A 19,676-nucleotide genomic window follows, 5' to 3' on the forward strand; every position below is an offset into this window, starting at 1 on the left:
GTACATTTGGGACAAACACAAAGGCCAAAACTGGATGCTGGTGATCTTGGGGCCCTCAGAAAGTTCTGCGTTGAAAACAGACATGATTCTTTACGGGGAATCACTGCATGGACTCAGGAAGACTACCAGAGATCACCGTCTGTGAACCCAGTTGACCCTGAAATGCACAAATGCTCGTTAATACTGATAATATTTGCACATGTTGTGTGTTTTCCTCACAGGCTGAAGGAGATTGACATGAGTGAGTACGATGCTTCCACGTATGAACGCTTCTCCAACGCTGTTAGGAGACAAGTTCAGTCGCTTCGCATCATCCTGGACAGTTTACAGGTCAGTGCGTTTCCCCTTATCAGCTCACTTTGCCGTTTTTCCCGAACACGGTGACGATTCACTTCTGTGAAAGTCCGGCTTTCCTCCTGCAGCTCTGCTGAAACAGGAAGTCAGGTTCTTTCTCTAGAAAGAAAACGCTGCGTGATGAAATAAATAAAGGAGCAACAGTCGCTGGTGCTCGTCCAAACAATAGCTGGCGTAACACCGTGGCGTGACGCGCGTGATGTCGGGGTCTGACAGAGGGGACACTGTCCCCCAGGAACCCTCCGATTGGTTGACGTGACTGTGTGTAGGGAGTGGTGACCAACAAAAAAAATCCAGGATATTGTCTCCGTTTCATTGTTTTGGTTCCAACTTTCCTCCCTTTGTTTGAGCGTTGGAGGATGTGTGTGTTTTTTAGTGTGTGTGCATGTGAGAAGAGGAAAATCATGCAGCATGCAGGCCTGATTACAGAGCAGTGACACCCAGGCTTGCTCTATTATTGTGTTATCCAGGTGTGACGTTGTGTTTGTGTGTGTGTGTGTGTGCTTGTGTTTTACATCCAGGTGTTTTGCAGCTCAGCTTTGAACATGAAAGTTGCTTATTGTTTGCATTCGTCCTCGTCGCCCAGGGCTTCTCCCCCACTGTAAGGATGATGGAGATTATCCTCATCCCAGCAGGCGAGACGCCATGAAGTCATGTTATTTTTTACCATACCTGAGGAGTGATTTAAAGAGTCACCCAACACACACACACACACTTAGCTATAGCTGGCAAGCTTTCAACAAACTGATCGTGTTTTGTTTCCATCAGCCTGAGGGAAATCCCTCAACAATGGATCTGCTCTCCAGATATAAAAACCTGACTTTGTGTATCATCTTAGAGGTGGAAATCCACCACAAATACATTTGATTGCATGTTATTGAGATTAATAACACATGTTTCCCTTTAGTTAAGAATTTCAGAGGTGTTCTAACCTGTTAGGATTTCTGAAGAAATGGCGGTAAGGTGGAAACATCCTATGGGAAATCTCCCACATAGTCCATTTAACCCCTTAGTACCTGAAGTAAAAAAATAATGGGCAGAAATGTCGGATTTTTCTTTTAATAGGAAATCTTCATTAGTCCTGATAACAAATTGTGGGGAAAAAAAAGAAAAAAAATTCCATATATGTACTGTTTGTTACCATGTGATATGTCGGGATTATTGCAGTGCACAAGGGATCCAGCAGCGGGCAGGAGACACTGCATGCAACAGGGTTTTGTGCAAAGGTTTTATCATTAAAGCTGGGGTAGGTAGCAGGTTGTGAAAGTGGCGTCCTGTCTTGGCTCCTACCCCTCTGGTTTTGCTCCGCCTTCTTGCGCTATCCAAGACTTTTTTATTCGCAGCAACGATTTTCTCTTTCTCGGCTGTTTAGCAGGAGGAGGCAAATAAACCGAGCCGGGTCGGGAAATCCTTCCTGCATTTTCTCAGCCATGTTTACCTTCAGAGTTTCTTCTTCATTACTTTGTATTTTCATCCCAACACGCTGTTTATATGCAGGGTGTGGCTATCAGGTATGCGCTGCAGGAGGGGGAGGAGGGGAGCCGCGAGAAGAAGCTTACAGAATATAAGAAATGAAGAATTCCATTTGGGTCAGAATGTTTGGATTGGTCAGAGTTTTTACAGATTTACAGTAAACTGAGGGTTCTAACTATATTTCTTATTGTTCGTGATTACAGAATGTGTAGACTACTATCAGGACGAGGAACCACTTCACCCAGAATAAAGTAAAAAGTCTCTGAGCAAGATGACTAACTACAGCTTTAAGTGGTGCAATAGGTCTTGTATATGATGCGTGCAGGTGTGAAAGGGTTAAAGCCGACATTTTTATGCGTCTTTTTCCCACTAAATTAGGACCTGATAAACAGGCTGTTTTCCAAATAACTGTAATAAAGTTTGGGAAGAAGAGCTAAGGTGGAAATTAGGGCTGCAGGATTCTGGATAAAATGAGAATCACAATTTTTTTGCTTAGAATTGAGATCACGATTCTCTCACGATTTTTTTCCAATATAAATATTTATTGCACGTATTACCGGCACATCAACTTTACAACAGCTGACACTAAACATAAAAACAATCAATGTCTCTCTTGTCTTCTCTTACACACACAACCTTTGAATAATTTTAATAGTAACATATTTTTTCAATATTTGGCCGCCTGGGAGTGCTTTAGGACAGGAGAGGCTCCCGCTGCTCGTTGCTTACAGTAACTGCAGAACAATATGTGCCTTCAAGTCAGTCGCTAAAACACCAGAAACGTCTCCTATAACTCCAGTAAAAGTAGCTAGATTTGCCGCTAGTCGCTTTTAACAAAAAAAAAAAAAAGTCACCAAGGGGGTTTTGAAAGTCGCCAGATTTAGCAAGAAAGTTGGCAACGTGGTGTAAGGATCCAACGTTGCCATTTGTTGAGGGAGAAAGAGGGAGCGCTTGTTTTTATGCAGGGGATGTCCCAGTTCGAAGTTCTGTACAATCGTGGTCTTTATTTTATTTTTTTTTAAATCGTCGTCATTCGATAATTAGATCGTATACAAGTATGAATCGAGATCGCGATTCTTTAACTATTAATTGTGCAGCCCTAGTGGAAATGGTGTTTTTACCGTAATAACATGCCAGCATAGAAACGCCATGTTATAGAAATAAGAAGCGAACGTTGTACGCTGAAAGGATGGGGCTAATTTGTCTGGACCAACCTTAATATTAAATTTTCTCCTCCCCTGAAACCAACTTTTCACTACTTCTGTCATATCTTCATCAGTGAAAACCTCAGAGTGAAGCTCATGGTGGATTAAAAACTGTTTTTTGTGCTGTTTTTCGAAGCATCCTCGTGTTATTGGGCAGTATGTGTGTTGGGTGGAAAAAGGCCTCACTTGTTGCATCAGTATAAATTATACAACTCACATGTTTGTTTGCCCGGTATTTTTCTTTTATTGTGTTTACCAGCTGTCTGTGTGCAGAAAGGCGACAGCTATTGTTGTGTATGTCAGTACTTATCAGTGACGTGAAGTCACAAGAGCCCTGTCTCATGTTTGTTCCTTTGTGTGTGCATACGTCATCTGTTTTATGAAGTGGGAGGGGAGTGGCGGATCGGGTTCCTTCTTTTGTCAGACATCTTTACTGTAAATGAGCTCTCCTTCCTCGGAGGAAAAACTGAAGACTGGAGAGAGTGATGTCGCACTTCCTCTCTCCTCCCTCCTTCCGAGCGGCCGCACCACAAGGCAGAATGGTTTCCAGAGCTTCAAAGTGACCCCATCCTCCGGCTCTTTTAGTTCAGCAGGCGTGGGCGGCAGGAAAGGTGCAGGCAGGTGGTGTAAGACCGGATAAATACATGTACATGCAAGCAGCGAGTTCATTCTAGAGTGATCATAAAAGTCATGGATGTTTCACAGGCATCACGTGTTTATTTATCGGCTCTGTTCATGAAAATGACCTCAAGGTAGAATTTAACAGAGAAACAGACAACAATGACGCAGTTTATGTTTTAGAAAATACCAAAAAAATACAAACTATATATTTAAAACAACAAAATTGAAACAAAATATTTTTTTTTTAAAAAGACAGAAATTTACAAACACAAACATGTTAAAAAGTAAACAGCACAAGAGAAAACATGGAAACACTAAGAATTTAGCTTTGACAAGGGACAAACATTTTAAAAACTACATCAATACATTTAATTACGCAACCAAGATTAAGAAATTTGATGACAAAGAGATAGAAGCTTAATAATCAAACAAAAACAGTGAAAAACTGCAGGACAAAATAAAAACATGACAACAAAAAGTGTTTCACAATACCTCCCAAAACACAACAGAAAAGATAAACAATACTTTTTTTTTTATTAAAAAAAATAAAGTGAAGTCTTTAACTATTTTCTTTATTCCTATGCTTTCGATGAAGTCATTTAATTTACTCCTTTGGGTCCAATAAAGCTTATTGAATTGAACTGAATTGTGTTTTAGATCTCGTCCACACTGAAACAAAAAAAACAGGAAAAGCGGGAAAACCCCCACAATGATGGTGGGCACAGTTTGCATCTTTCCTTAACATCGAAATCCCACTTTAATTAGTAAAAAGGTGACAGAAAAAACCTTTTAAAGGGATGATTTTCAGGAAGGTTTTCTGTGTACAAGCTAGCTGCCAAGCTAACATATGAGCTAGCTTGCAAGCTAGCTTATGAGCTAGCTTTTTTGCTACATCTGCCTAACTTACCTTTGAACCACATTTTCAAATTTCATCATTTTACCTTGTCCTGTCTTAGGAAGGTTTTGGTAAATTATTGAAATAATATTGCTAATAGTGTCCAGCAATACAAGCAGCCATGTTGGTTTGATTTGGAAGTCACCACTAAAAGGGAACGTGCTCACTGAGCACACTCCGTCTGGTATGTTGACGTATGAACTTGCTCAGCATTTTGCTTCTGTTGTTGTTCTTTTTCTGAAGTTTTGTTGTACTTAAACTTTTATTTTTCAGGTTAGCTCATTAACTGTGTGTTTATGTTGGTGTTTCAGGCTAAAGGGAAGGAGCGTCAGTGGCTGAAGAACCAGTCTCTGGGGGAACTGGATGACACTAAAATCATTGACGGTCTAACGGGAGAGAAGGCCATTTATAAACGCAGAGGAGAGCTGGACCCAGAGGTGTGTGCTTGTGTGTGTTGCTACAGACATCTTCATTCCTAAACTTACTTTTATTTTCATCTGTCACACCTCCAAACACAGTCCCAGACATAACACGCATAATTTCAACCTTTATCTCTCAGATGGTACATTCCAGTGGTGTGTGTGTGTGTGTGTGTGTGAGAGTGAGAGAGATTATTATTACACCCTGCGTTCCCTTCTCGAGCTCTCACAGTTTCTAGTCTCTTCTTGTGCAGTCACACACGCTGGAGTAAACCCACATACACAGATAGTTCCCACACTAATCATACAAACACACTAACCACAATATGCATGCCTTGTGTTTTAGAACTTATTTTGCTCACACAGTTGCATATTTCTGGTCTGGCCTGAAGGTCTAAATTAGAATAATTGCACCCACTTTTAAAATCCTAACCTTGTGTTGAGTGTTATTTAAAGAAAGCTGCACCAAAATCAACAGAACACCATCCAAAGTGTGTGTTTTACCTCTATTTAATTATTAGATATTGTGCTTTACAGCTTGGCAGTCCTCAGCAGAAGCCGAAACGTCTGAGGGTGCTGGCCGACGTCTCGGGCAGCATGTACCGCTTCAACGGAGTGGACGGCAGGCTGGAACGCTCCATGGAGGCTGTGTGCATGGTCATGGAGGCTCTGGAGAACTATGAGCACAAGTTTAAGGTGAGATCATCCCACAATGCATATTCAATCATCTTAAAGTGAACTTTTCAACACTTTTTCTCTGACAGAGATAATATTATTATTATTATTATCTTTAAAATTATTATCTTTAAAATTATTAATTACAATTAATTCATTACAAAAACATTAACGCGTTAAAAAATAACATGTTCAATTGTGTAACAATTTCCTGATCCAAATACTGATGCACACACTACTTCCGCAAGAAACTTAGCTGCATTGGCGCTATATTTAGCGCAGTTTTAGATCCTTCAGTGAGTTTATTTCAAGTATTTCATATGTGTACATATATATACATATATATATATATATAGATATATATATATATATATATATATATATATATATATATATATATATATATATGATATATATATATATATATATATATATATATATATATATATATATATATATATATATATATATATATATATATAAATAATATAAGTTTCTTGCGGAAACTTATATTATTTATATAAGTAAAACGTATCGCATGTTTATATAATTCATGTTTTATTAGCGCATGAAAACTTTATAGCGACAGAATTTTTATAATTATTGACTGAATACATCCAAATCAAAGAATTTCTACTGAATCTTCAGCCTTTGGGTATTTATTAATGAGCTGAAGATGAGCATCAGAACCGAATTTTGAGCCAAATTTTTAAATTTTATACCATAAAGTGATGCAAAATGTCTCAAAAACTATATCAAATATGATTCATTTGGCTTCATTTTCTTAACAGTTTATGATATTTACACGATACCACTGACATAATATACATCTTATAACTGTTTTTATAACTAATGCTTATTGCAAACACCTAAAACTGCAGTGTTACCGCTCTCATTTCTCTCCTCTGGTGGTCACATAGCTCTGAACATGTTGGGGTCACAGTGCTAATCCAGGTTTGTCCGTGTAAAATGCTTGTTTGCACTGGTGTCCATGCTTTTACTGGTAAGAATGAGTCGACATGTCTCGTTGACAATAAATAGTCTGTCAGAGTCATGGAAGTGGAGTCGCTGAAAGGATGAAGAAGACGATGTAGACAGGACAGATACAAGAGGAGACGCAGAGGCGAGAGTGTGGGCGAAAGAAGTGGGAGGGAGTCAGACTTCTTGGCCCCTGAGCGACACTCAACCCGGTCCAATAGTGATCACATATCACGCAGCACACATCACATGTCAGTCTAAATGCTTGTTTTGCACAACACTGCTTACATAAAAAAGCGTTTGATAACACACACACATCTTCAGTATGATCCCACCCCACCTGTTGCATCAATGTTTCCCGCCTCCAATGGTATTTCTGCTGGAAACGGAGGTGGCATGCGGCAACATTAGCCCTGGAGAATTTGTCCCTTTATAGTTTCATGTCATATTTCTGACACTGACGTCCACACGCACCAGAAATGGAACATCAAACACACAAGTAGAGCTGTGGGATGCTCTGAAATTACATTAGTGGCTTTAAATAACTTTTATGTTTTGAATTTCAACTGTGATCCGGTCAGCTGCATACCTTAACCCACCAGAGGTGCCCCATACAAATGATACCTGGGCCTTGGAATAGCTGCCTGGGGCCCCAGTGCCAGGCTGACAGAGCTTATATTATGATGGATGCTCCATGGGAGGTATGAACACCTCTGCAGAGGTTGCAGAGAATATCCCTCTGTGAGTTACGACCTGACGCTTTTGCAGCTTCGCTCTTACGTTCTAGCAGTTAGTCTGCAGAGATATTTCAGCATGTCACAACGTCAGGTTGTGTAACATCTCAGACATGATCAGTTTTCCTACATCCTGCATTTTACTTACGCTCTTTTCTCTACACAGTACGACATCGTGGGCCATTCTGGGGACGGTTACGACATCGAGCTGGTCACGGTGGACAGAGTCCCCAAGAACAACAAGCAGAGACTCAAAGTCCTCAAGGTGATTTCCCCGGTGTCACCCAGCAGTCTGGTCAGGTGATCATTACTGTTAGACGCACTCGGAGAAAAGGCAAGGGGCAGAAAATGACCAGGATGTTATACCATCATCCGTATGGTGGATGGATCCACATATCCATAATGTTGACGCCAACATCGGTTTGGATACCGATAGATGCTTTTGTGGTAATATTGATACTTTCATGTGGAGTTTGAAAATGGTTGTAGTTACACTTCATTTTTCTTCCTTACCGCCATTTTGAAGTCAACACAAGTAGGCCAGTTCTTCTTTCTTATCCTTTTATTCATTCATCCAATTCAGGGTTGCGGGGAAGCCGGAGCCTATCCCAGCAGTCTTTGGGTGAAAGGCAGGGTACATCCTGGACAGCTCGCTAGTCCATCGCAGGACCACACAGAGACGAACAACCACTCACACTCACTTCTAGGGGCAATTTAGAGTTCCCAGTTAACCTATCATGCATGTCTTTGGACGGTGGGAGGAAGCCGGAGAACCCGGAGAGAACCCACACATACACGGGGAGAACATGCAAACCCCACACACTAAAGGCCACTGACCAAACCTTGCCAAGGATCGAACCAGTGACCTTCTTGCTGTGAGGCCAGAGTGCTTACCACCATGCCACCGTGCAGCCATCCTTTTAATAAGAGTAGATGTAGAGTAGACTGTACAGTGATTCTGTAGAATAGAACAGAATCACTCTAAAACTATGTTGCTTCCAACGTCTCTGGCTTCAGTGTAACGAGGTCTGATTAGCAGCTTCCCAGTGACGTATGGAAACATAACATTGTGAAATGAAACATTTTAGCTCATATAAGCTTTCAGAACTCAAAATCCTTTTTAAAAGTTTTACTTTTCCTTTGAACTAAATGATAAATGATAAAATTATGAATTTAGCTCCAATAGTGGTCATACTCAGTGTAAATAAGGAGGAGGGGAATTGTTTAAAGCAACACACTTAGAAGAAAGAAAACGACCTGTGTTGTGTTTTTCTTTGTCATAATTCAAGGACGGCATTGCTCCAGATGCATGTAACACTATCCAGCTTAAATACCCCACCTACCAGGTAAGGGTGCGTATGGCTGGGAACGCAAAAAAGTGATAAGGTTTTACCAGCCCAGACCCATTGGTGGAAATTTGGCTTTCCAGTTCTTCTTTTGCAGTACTTTCAGAGGCATCCTTCCCAGTTTCAGAGATTTTTTTTAAAACTGACTTAATGTCTTTATTCTTGTTTTTATGATCTTTCATCCTGACATGAAATTATCAGCCAACGGCTGATAATTCACGTAAAAAGCTGAAATCATGGTGGTAATCTGTCAACAGGGGTTATGTCTAAACCTATGTTGTTGCACCTGAAAGAAATGTGTCTCGGATCATGATCCACTTTGAGGAGAGATTCACCCAAAGCACAGACCATATCAGGATGTCTGCCAGTTTCCATCAAGCACCAAAATCAGCTTCTTCTGAGGAGTTGTTGGGATTTGTGGGTTTTTCTTGATTCTTCCTCATTCCCAGTTCCTGCCTTGGGAGCTGACTGATGGCTCAGTCAGCTCATCTGTGACTACTCTGGTCTGGGTTTGCTCCTCATTCAGCACCAGTTAGTCTGCTTTCATGGTATTTTCCTTTTGGTTTCCACTGTAACTTTGTTAGGATTTGAGCAGCCCCGTGTCTCCTTACATCAGAGGAAATAATCTCCAGCCGTCAGTTTGTTCATCTGCCATCTCCCCTGGAAGGAAGACGTTTATGTGCCTCAGTAGGATGCTAATAGTCAGTTAAGCTCAGTCCTTTCTCTTGCCAAGTTGACTCACCTGTTGTCATCTTCTCCTGCAGTCTTCACTATTTCCCCCCATCCTGAGCAATCATCTACAGCTTCAGTAACTTCCACGATTCAAGCAGCTTGTAAATAGTCTTTTTTAAATTTGTTATGTTACCAGAAATGCAGAGCTGAACAAAAGCTGCCGGTGTAAATGCTTCTACACAAACTGTCAGAGGAAGACATTCAGACAATGACCTTATGGGGGAGTTCAAGAAGAACAGAGAGGGATAATCTGGATCGACGGATGGATGGATGGATGGATGGATGGATGGATGGATGGATGGATGGATGGATGGATGGATGGATGGATGGATAAGTGGATAGATGGATGGATGGATAAGTGGATAGATGGATGGATGGGTGGATGGATGGATGGATAAGTGGATAAATGGATGGATGGATGGATGGATAAGTGGATAAATGGATGGATGGATGGATAAGTGGATAGATGGATGGATGGATGAATGGATGGATGGATAAGTGGATAGATGGATGGATGGATGGATAAGTGGATAGATGGATGGATGGACAAGTGGATAGATGGATGGATGGACAAGTGGATAGATGGATGGATGGATGAATAAATGGATGGATGGATGGATAAGTGGATCGATGGATGGATGGATGGATGGATGGATGAATGGATGGACGAATAAATGGATGGATGGATGGATGCTGGGACGGACGGACGGATGGATGGATGGATGGACAGATCGATGGATGGATGAATGGATGGATGGATAAACGGACAAATAAGTAGATGGATGGATGGATAAATGGATGGATGAATAAGTGGATGGATGGATAGATGGATGGATGGATTAGATGGAAGGATGAATGAATAAATGAATGAATGAATGGACGGACGGACAGATGTGTGGATGGAAGGATGGTTGGATGGATAAATGGATAGATGAATAAGTGGATGGATGGATGGAAGGATGGATGAATTAGACGGATGGATGATCAGATGGATGTGTGGATGGATGGATAGATGGATGGGCTTGTTTTGGGGGGGGGCAGTCAAGAAGCTACGTCTCTCTGAGAAGAACATGAAGAACAGAGTGGATGTTAGTAGGAAGTAGCAGAACTGGACAGCAGGAGACGGTAGAATCATGAAGATCTTACCGTTGTTTATGTAAATTCAGAAGAAATCCTTATTTTGTTTAGTATATAAAATAAACATATAAATACATTTTTGTGGTAGCTGCAAAATAGTTGAAGTGGTGGAAGTCTGTCAGCGTATGTCCCCAGGAAGTAAAGGTCATCATGTATGTATCAGAAATCTGCAGCTTGGTCCGCGCTGCAGGCTGCTAACACTTCCATCTGCTCATCCTGCAGACCATGCATGCCCACTCTCAGTTCTGCATGAGTGGCGACTACACCCTGGAGGGCACAGAGGCCAGCATCAAAGAGCTGGCACGGGAGGAGGCGGACGAGCACTTCGTGGTAGTTCTGAGTGACGCCAACTTGGAGCGCTATGGCATCCGACCTGAGCGCTTCGCCCAGGTTTTGACATCTGACCCTCAGGTCAACGCCTTCGCCATCTTCATCGGCTCCCTGGGTGATCAGGCTGAAAGGTGAGGAGGTGGAGGGAGTCGGGTGAAGTCAGAGAAATACGTTTTAAGCCAAGAGAGTAAAAGAACCTGGCAGGTTGAATACAGATGAACAAAACAGTGTGATAAAGTAACTGTTGCATGCGATTAAAAATCCCAACCAGCCAGTTGACCAAAATATCCTGCAGTGGAACAATAACTGTCCAGTTTAGCAGAGCAAAAGCCTCCTTCACTCAGATTAAGTCCTGAGCTTTGAAGGTAGTACAAAAGAGGAGTAAGCACCGTTTTAAATTCGCTCCTCCTCCTCATTAGCATCCAGCTCCAGGCTCCTGCTGCAGCTCCATGCCTCCGCTCAGCCTCATGCGTCTCAGCTTAGAGCCTTTGAAGAGCCGCTGGCCTTGTGGTTAGAATGCGCTCATCAGCTTCTCAGCAATAACCTCTCATGCACTTTGCTCCTGACTTAAGGAGCAGGAGTGGTGAGAAAGAACGAGGACTAGATGAAAAAGTGGATTTTTTTTTTAAAGTGAAAAACAGCAGCAGAGGTCAGATTCACTGTGAATTTAAGGACAGAGCATGTCGCGGTGTGGAAATGGGAGCGAGAATGATTTATTGATGAGACCTGCAGGCGTGCGAGCTCATCGATACATTTGACTGTTGTTGGGTTTTGTGTGTTAAATCGATGATGATCGACTGCATAGAAAATGATTTTTCTTTTAGAAAAACGAAGTGTATAACAAATAAGATGGGAGACAGATGTCATGTTGAGAAACCTGTGGAATAAAATCATGCAGGAAGTTGCTATATTTGCAGTATGTTCATCATTTGTTCATTTCATATTAAACTCAATAAAAAATAAATTATTCTTGTCAAAATTTGAAATATAAATTGGATAAACAGCCTGATTTTAGGTTAGATTTAGTAAGATCTCCAAAAGAATAATGAAAAACAAGCTTGTTTTTTATATATATATATATATATATATATATATATATATATATATATATATATATATATATATATATATATATATATATATATAAATATATATATATGTATGTATTTGGAATTGAATATTAAATGAATGAATAAAACACGGACCACAGTGATGTTTTTAGTTTGTTTGAATGTTTCCCTTCATGTTTATGTTTAAAGTCGCATAACGGACCTTTATCCAATTTCAGATTTTTGTTTTAAAACGGGGAAAGATGAATAACAAGGTCTTTCATTTAATTTAAATTAGTTTTTTTTTCTTCATCGGAGACACGTTGTGTGACCCTCAGCTTATCTGTGGTCACCTTGAGTTCATCGGAATGAAAGAAGTTCAGGAACATCCCAGCTTTAATATGTGAAACCAACATGAAGTCATGTTTCAGTGGCAAGTCCATCTGAGAGGAATCGCTGCAATGAGATTCTACATTTCCTGAGCTTAGAGACAAGAGGAGAATGTAGGTGGGAAAATAAAAACGACCCCAATACGCGACTCTGCGGCATCCCAGTGGAATACATGGAGTCATCAAGACCTGAATCAGTCTGATGTAGACTTTTATGCCTACACTGTGGGCCCTAACCCTAACCAGTGTGGATGGGGGGACTTCATGTGGAAATTTGTACCTAGCAATCCTGAAAAATATGAATATGGGATGTGTGTGTGTGTGTGTGTTTTCTTGTTCCTATGTTCGTCCACATAAAGGGCAAACACACCGTTCATGCAGCAGACAAACACCCGCCTGTGTCCTTCATTCTGTTTATCACCAAACTTTATGTCTTCCTTTCAGACTCCAGAGAACCCTTCCTGCTGGAAGATCTTTTGTTGCCATGGACACCAAGCAGATTCCCCAAATACTGCAGCAGATCTTCACATCCACAATGCTGTCCAGCGCCTGACACAAACACACACTCCGCTTCCTCTGACAGAACCACAACACCCAACGTTGACAGCAACCTCTCACAATGTGTCCTTAACTCCATCTCCTCATCACGCCGCGTAGCAGAGCTGGATCAGGTCTGGATCAGGTCTGGATCAGGTCTGGATCAGGTCTGGATCAGGTCTGGAGGGGTCAGGTGGTTCCTGTTAATGTGTTCCAGAAGCCTGTCAGGAAGCTGTGGCAGAGTTAAAGAATGATTAGATGCTCTGCAGAGTGCAGTGTGGGAAAACCTGTCGTCTTGTTCAGTACGACTGTGAAACACTGCATTGGGGACATTCACCCCCCCCCCCCCCCCAAAGCCTTCCTGAGACCCCGTGTGAGGGCCAAACGCAGCTCAACTTATTGTTCTTAATCATGTGTTTTGTCCGACTCGGGCTGGACACGCTCGTTCGTGTCGGCTCTGTTTTGGTTTGCGAGCATCTCGGAGAGAAGGGTCCTGAACTTTTCATTGCCCGCCTTGTTTTGGTTTTCCTCGCCGCTTATGAGCCGCCACGCCAAACACACTCCGGCGTTCGCAGGAAGACCCAACGCCGACCTACAGGCTGAGCGGCTTTAACTCGGCTCCTGTGGAAGGCTGGAACCGTGACCGGGATATTTCCCACCTGACTGCACACACTCTTTAAAGGCTGCCGCTGTTGCATAACCCCATGCCGTGTGTGTGTGTGTGTGTGTGTGTGTGTGTGTGTGTGTGTGTGTGTGTTGTCGTACAGCATCTCTGTCCTTCCTGGCTGCTGAACCTTGTGTTACTCACTCTGATCTCAGTCCTTCCAGGAATCTCTGATCACCTTTCTTCACCAGACCTCCACCTTGTTTTCACACACACACACACACACACACACACCTCAGCTTCTGTGGTGTTAGTTCATAGAAGGAGCTGAGAGTGTGTCATGTCCGTGCAGGATTAGGTTTGCATGCTCAGAAACGTGCGACGTGCATCTAACAGTGTAGGAGTTTATTCCTGGTTGCTTTAGTTAACGTCCAGACCTCGCCATCGACCGGATCAATGAAGCAGTCTGATTGATCTCTGTGTCAGAGGGGCGCCTGCTGTGTTTATTAATCAACTTTCTGTTTCCTGTCACGCTGCTGATTTGTCCAAACGAACAAAAGCCAGATGTTTTGCCTTCATCGTACGTTAACTTGTTGGAAGTTAATATTAAAGATGCTTTTAAAAATGCACATGGGATGGTTTTAGATTATAGCAGCTATTTAAATGTACATGTTATTAATATATGATAGGAGAAACTGTAAAATTAATGTACAACATTTTAATAAATCAGAACTGATCATTAGAATCCTTGTCTGTTGCCTGATGGTTACATTATTACGTGTGTCCACTTGTTCAGTCCAGTTTGACCCTCAGAGTGCTGCTTGTACACCCGTCAGCTTTTATAGCGACCCCTCTACCTGATACTGAGTAGTACCCCCCCCCGTGATCTGACCTGAGACAGCATGGACTCCGTTAGACCTCTGAGGGTATGTTGTGGTATCTGGCACCAAGCCGTGAGTTGGGCCTCCATGGATCTGCAGTGTTTGTCCAGCCACATCCTACAGATGCTGGTTTGTACTGAGATGTTTGGAGCTCGAGTCAACACCTTAAACTTGTTTTTTTTTTACAGCATGGCAAGGTTAACCTGCTGAAAGAGGCCACTGCCATCATGGAGTGTTTCTTTAAACACTGGTGAGTATATTCCCAAAAGTACAAACTAAGTCTGAAAGTTTTCCAGGAAAACTAAAATACCTGTTGGTGTTAGTGTTAAATGGGATTTTACAGGATACCGTAAAATAAGGCAAAGGTGTTTTCCTGAACTCTTGCAGGAGGTCATTTCAGAGTAAAGGCCCAGTTTGCCATCATCTTGTTACTCTTAAACTTGAAGGATCCTTTAAAGGATTTCAGGCTACGCGTTGGTTATATCAGAATAAACAATTATTAACATACAAACAGAAATCATTAGCATACTGTAAGGCCACAAACCAAAGCAGAAGCAACAAAATCCTGCTTTGCTTGAACAGAGACAGAAAGGATCATGTAGAGACTCGGGCCACTTCATCAGCTTCACCTGTTCTGCTGCTTCTTAAAGATGCTCAGTAACTTTCTGACCTTAGACATTTATAATGCACATTTCTGGAGCTGAAAAAGCACATTTCACAACCTTTTCTTCATTTAGGTGCCACACCACCCATAAGCAAGTGGATGTCAACACATGGGCCAAGCACATGCACAGCTAGTCGGCATCCATCCAGCCATTTTCTGTACCATTTAGTCCAGTTCGGGGTCGCGGGGAAGCTGGAGTTGAGACAGGGGAACAACTGGTGATGCTACAATCAGCTTAAAAACAAACACGTGGCAGAAATGAGGTGAACTTTAACCTTCATTTATATCTGGAGCCACTTTCAATGATTTTAGGGTGATGGAAGTCTTGATGTTTGTCCACGTTGTGCGTAATCTTCTCATGGCTCCTTATGATGACTTAAACATACTGAACGGGTAGACGGACCTTTAAATGAAAGATAGTGGCCTTAGGATATCACCCTCCACTTCCGTTAGCCTTTATACCACCCTGCAGTATGTGAACATGTAAGTGAAAAAAGAAAAGAAAACTACTGTGTTGTTGTTGGATAATGTGACACGTAATGATGTTGGCCTGTAGAGAACGTTTTTATAAAAGCAGACATTATTTGGATCTTTGTTGCTGTGTTGTGTTTATTATTCTGCATGAGACCAGAAGTAGTCGCCTCTTAGAAACTGAAGAGCTTCTGAGAATCCCGGAGCGCTCTGCTTCCCTCTCATTTCCTTATGCTCACTTTTTCCACACAATGAAGGAACCAGCAGTCTCCCAGTCCACCCTCACTGTTACATAAAGCCAAAACAACTTCTTCCCCCTGCACATCCAGCAGAACACACAGCGAGGCCTCTGCTGGGTTTTTATTCTGCAACAACCAGAAATCCTTTCAAATCAAATCAAACTTTGTTTATAAAGCACTTTTCATGCTTAATAGCAGCACGAAGCACTTCACGTAATAAATACTACAATTTCTGCATCATAAAAACATAGTCACACCCAAAGTTTAGCACAAATAAGTCAAAGCACTCATATAAACCTAATCATAATCTCTGCCACACATGAACTAGACCCCCCACTCACACCCCACCCATTAACTCATCTCCAAAATAAACTGGCTCAAACTACAAAAAATAATGTTAGAAACAAATGTCTTGGCCCTTCGTGAGAAAAACTATGTCATTGGGGTCCATTCGCCCATGACCTCAGAGGTCATCACCATGGAAACCACCCAGGTCAGACCAAGCCCACACCACAACCATAAGGCTGCAGTGCAGGGCCCCAACTACCCTGACAAGTACAATCACTACGACGATGACCTCACAATCAGAGCAGGTATAGCTCCCAACGTGGAGGACCTCAAGGAAAACACTGGAAAATAAATAATAACAAAGATGAAATCAATCAAAAAGCTGTGACAACAAATGAGACCAACAGTACCAATAGAGTCCAATGAGTTTGTATGACCAACTTCTGTGCATTACAGTTCCACCTTCCTTCCCAGTCTCCTCCGTCGTGCTGCATTACTCACACACTGCTTATCACCTGAATTTACAAACAACACACACCTGAGGCATGCACACACTTACCCGCAAAGCACAGCAGTTCTGCCTCCTGAAAAAATAACCTTGCAATTACAAAAGCGAGATAAGACGTCCAGACTAACCGGGCATTATGTGCATTAGTCAGACTTATGTGTTTCCCCCTCATCTTAAAGTCTTAAATCCTGTGTGAGTCAGTTTGTCTTTGTGTGCAGTTGCTGAAAAATCAGCAATAATCCAGCAGCTGATTCATCATTTCCAACTGTTTTTAAAGTAATTTGACAAATGATGCAGTCTGGTGTTGACAAAGACCACACTCAGGAAATGTGTGATGACTGGCGGCTGTACTGCAGCGTTATTGAACGGCACATGGAGACACAGACTGGTCACAGTGATTGATTGCTGATCATGGCAGCCTCACAGGACAGCAGAAACAGGAGTGTGTGAAGAATGGCGTTTGGCTGGTGAAAATTCCCTAAAAATGTGCAGACGTGGCTTTTCGTTACGTTTCTTCACTTCTGATGGAGATAAACAGAGATTTCGCCCAAGCAACGTGAGAAACCACGGATGTTTTCAAGAGTCTACGACTGCCGTTGAAAATCATAACTCACCTGAGGTCTGGTTGAAGTGACCAATAGTTTTTCAGTATGAACATTAGCAAGACCTCATGAGTCACAGTGAGTCAATGATGATCGTAGACCCTAAACAAGCGGTCCATAAGGTCTTCTGGATGACTAAAACATTTTCAACAAGCTAACGTCAGTCCAGTTGTCTTAAATAAAAAAAAAACCCTTCATTTATTTGTTTTTACATCCCAACAAAAACTTCATGAGCCACTTTCGTCGGATGTGTTTTCATAAAATGCCTCCTTTTTCTAAAACCCCATGAAGAAACCCAAAGTAACCATGATAGGTTTCTTGATTTGAAGATTTAAACAATCAAAAGGGAACATAAACTGAAACAAAGCCACATTTGATCGTACAGATGGTTTAGTGATGAAAATGTTGGAGAGAAATGGAAATATCAGGATAAGTATCTTGATCAGAAATATCAGTATGTTGAAATAAATACTGTCAAATAAAAGTGATTGTATTAAAGGTTTACTTGTGGGGTCCCTCAAGGCTTTGTGTTGGACCCCAAACTTTTTATTTTGTCCATAGATGATTTAAATGTTAAAGTTTGCTTTATTAAATATAGTAAGCTTTAATATGGACTCATAGAGTAATAAGACCATGGTCCTTAGTCAAAAAACGGTGGAACGTCCTCTCCGGGTTGGGAATGAGGTCCTGCTCCAAGTATAGGAATTCAAATATCTCTGGGTCTTGTTTGCGAATGAGGGCAAGATGGAGCATGCAATCGACAGGTGGATTGGTGTGTCATTTGCAGTCATGTTGAGGTCTTAATTTGGTTTCTTTAACAAAATATTAATAATTAACTAAAATATTTTTTGTTTATTCACCTCCATTTATGTAAAAAATTGTTGTAGTGCAGAAGGTGTCCACTAAGGGGCAGAGGACAAGTATCAAATCATGTACAACAGTGTTTTGAGCCAATATTTCCAAATAAAGTGATGCAAAAGGTCTCAGAAAATATACGTACTAAATATGACTCATGCAGCTTTAAAAGGTTAACTATTCTAGCCATCCACAGAATGGGGAAGATGTCTTCTGTCGGAATTTTTCTGGTCAGTTTCTTTTCATTATGATTGAAAAAAACAAAGTTTCAGCCGTCCATTTTATCCAACATCCAATTGTTTAGAGGTTTTATTTTTAACAGGGGGCATAAAAGTAAAAATCTTCCAGTTGTTGTTATGTCTTTATGAGTTAAATGCATTTACTTGGATCTGTGCTTTAAAACGAGAGCCTCAGACCGTTGTGGCTGTAAAATGAAACAGTTGGCTGCATTCCTGAAGCTTTATGACAAATTGATTCTGCAGTAATAACAGTTAAAAGTCAATAAAGCTCACGAATCACCACTTGGTTCTGAATCAATAGGCTAATGGATAGAAAGTGTGACTGCAGTAAAATAATGACCTCATCTGGCAGAGAGAGGTCTGCTCTGAGTTGGCAGATTTCTGCCTCTTGGCCACACAAACTGAGCAACCACCTGACACCTGCTCCCGTCAAGCCTTAATTGAGTTGTAGACTTTGAGAGGAGCCTTATGAGCCAACCGCTGACAGATCCAGAGACGGATTGTTGGAGCACCTGACACACAGACATGTTGATACGCAGATGAACGGGTCAGACTGTGGACGCAGTGATGACAAAGCAACTGCTGTAAAGAGGGGATTACACAACCTTATTTCAGCACATCGTACCGCAGATTTGCTCTCACATTCCAAACAGACGTGCCCATGAATGATGTACCTGGAGTTAGACCAGAAATTCACGTATTCCAGTGTTTTATCTGCAAATTTGTTGAGGAATATCGACTGAATGTGCAGTTAGACGGATATTGTTACCGCCAGGCCATGCCGTCCTACAGACAGGTGCTTTCAGGTGCGGGACCATTAAGGTGCAAGGCATGAGAGGCGCTCCCAGTGCCAACTGGGCTGAAGGCAAAGGAGGGGTCTGGTCTAATCCTGGCACATATAACATCTTATCTGTGGTGGGGGAAGGAGCCAGAAGCAGTATAGCAATCACATAGAAGCAACTACAGGGGGCTACTTTTCCAGAATTATCCACAGAGGAGCCCTGTGGAAGTGTGAAAATACCCAACAGAGTCCCAACCTTCTCAACTGGGTCCTTGTGGAGGAGAAGCAATGCTACTCTGCACCAGTCGTGCTTACAGAAGAGATCACGCTGTTGTCCATGGTGAGTTGACCATCCTGTCAAAGGAAAGGGTGTATGAGAGGAGTCCACACAAGCTATGCTGTGGCATCAGCATGACTGATGTATTTAGTCTGCCATTTATTAGACTTTCCGTCACCATGACGACATGTCCTATAAGCACCCTAACCGCTTGGAAAACAATGCCATGACTTGTGGATGTCCTGCATGTTTTAAACTGATGCAGCTGTTTTCCGAGGAGCTGATCGCAGTTACAATCCAACGCATTACTTCATTTCATGTAACAGTATAGAAACTCTTGAACTATTCAGTTCTTACAGCTCTGAAAACTCCTGTTGGGTTTCTATACTATGG

At 41.8% G+C, this 19,676-nt stretch overlaps 1 protein-coding gene across 5 annotated transcripts in view; it reads left to right on the top strand.

The window, feature by feature from the left end:
• The window catches only part of vwa8 (von Willebrand factor A domain containing 8), a 116,755-nt gene extending 101,259 nt beyond the window's left edge, over positions 1 to 15,496 (top strand). For 3 of the 5 annotated variants that reach the window (XM_079254073.1, XM_079254070.1, XM_079254074.1), the window contains 7 exons: positions 222 to 330; positions 4,860 to 4,985; positions 5,505 to 5,663; positions 7,521 to 7,619; positions 10,792 to 11,030; positions 12,782 to 14,609; positions 15,097 to 15,496. In XM_079254073.1, coding sequence (XP_079110199.1) covers positions 222 to 330; positions 4,860 to 4,985; positions 5,505 to 5,663; positions 7,521 to 7,619; positions 10,792 to 11,030; positions 12,782 to 12,890 — 841 coding nt within the window. In that variant the 3' untranslated portion in view covers positions 12,891 to 14,609; positions 15,097 to 15,496. Of the gene's footprint in view, positions 1 to 221; positions 331 to 4,859; positions 4,986 to 5,504; positions 5,664 to 7,520; positions 7,620 to 10,791; positions 11,031 to 12,781; positions 14,763 to 15,096 lie in introns of those variants that run through there. The other 2 variants (XM_079254072.1, XM_079254071.1) reach the window with 2 other exon arrangements.
• Positions 15,497 to 19,676: the final 4,180 nt, after the last annotated feature.

Source organism: Telmatherina bonti (assembly GCF_933228915.1).
Source record: "Telmatherina bonti genome assembly, chromosome: 15".
Lineage (NCBI taxonomy): Eukaryota > Metazoa > Chordata > Actinopteri > Atheriniformes > Telmatherinidae > Telmatherina > Telmatherina bonti.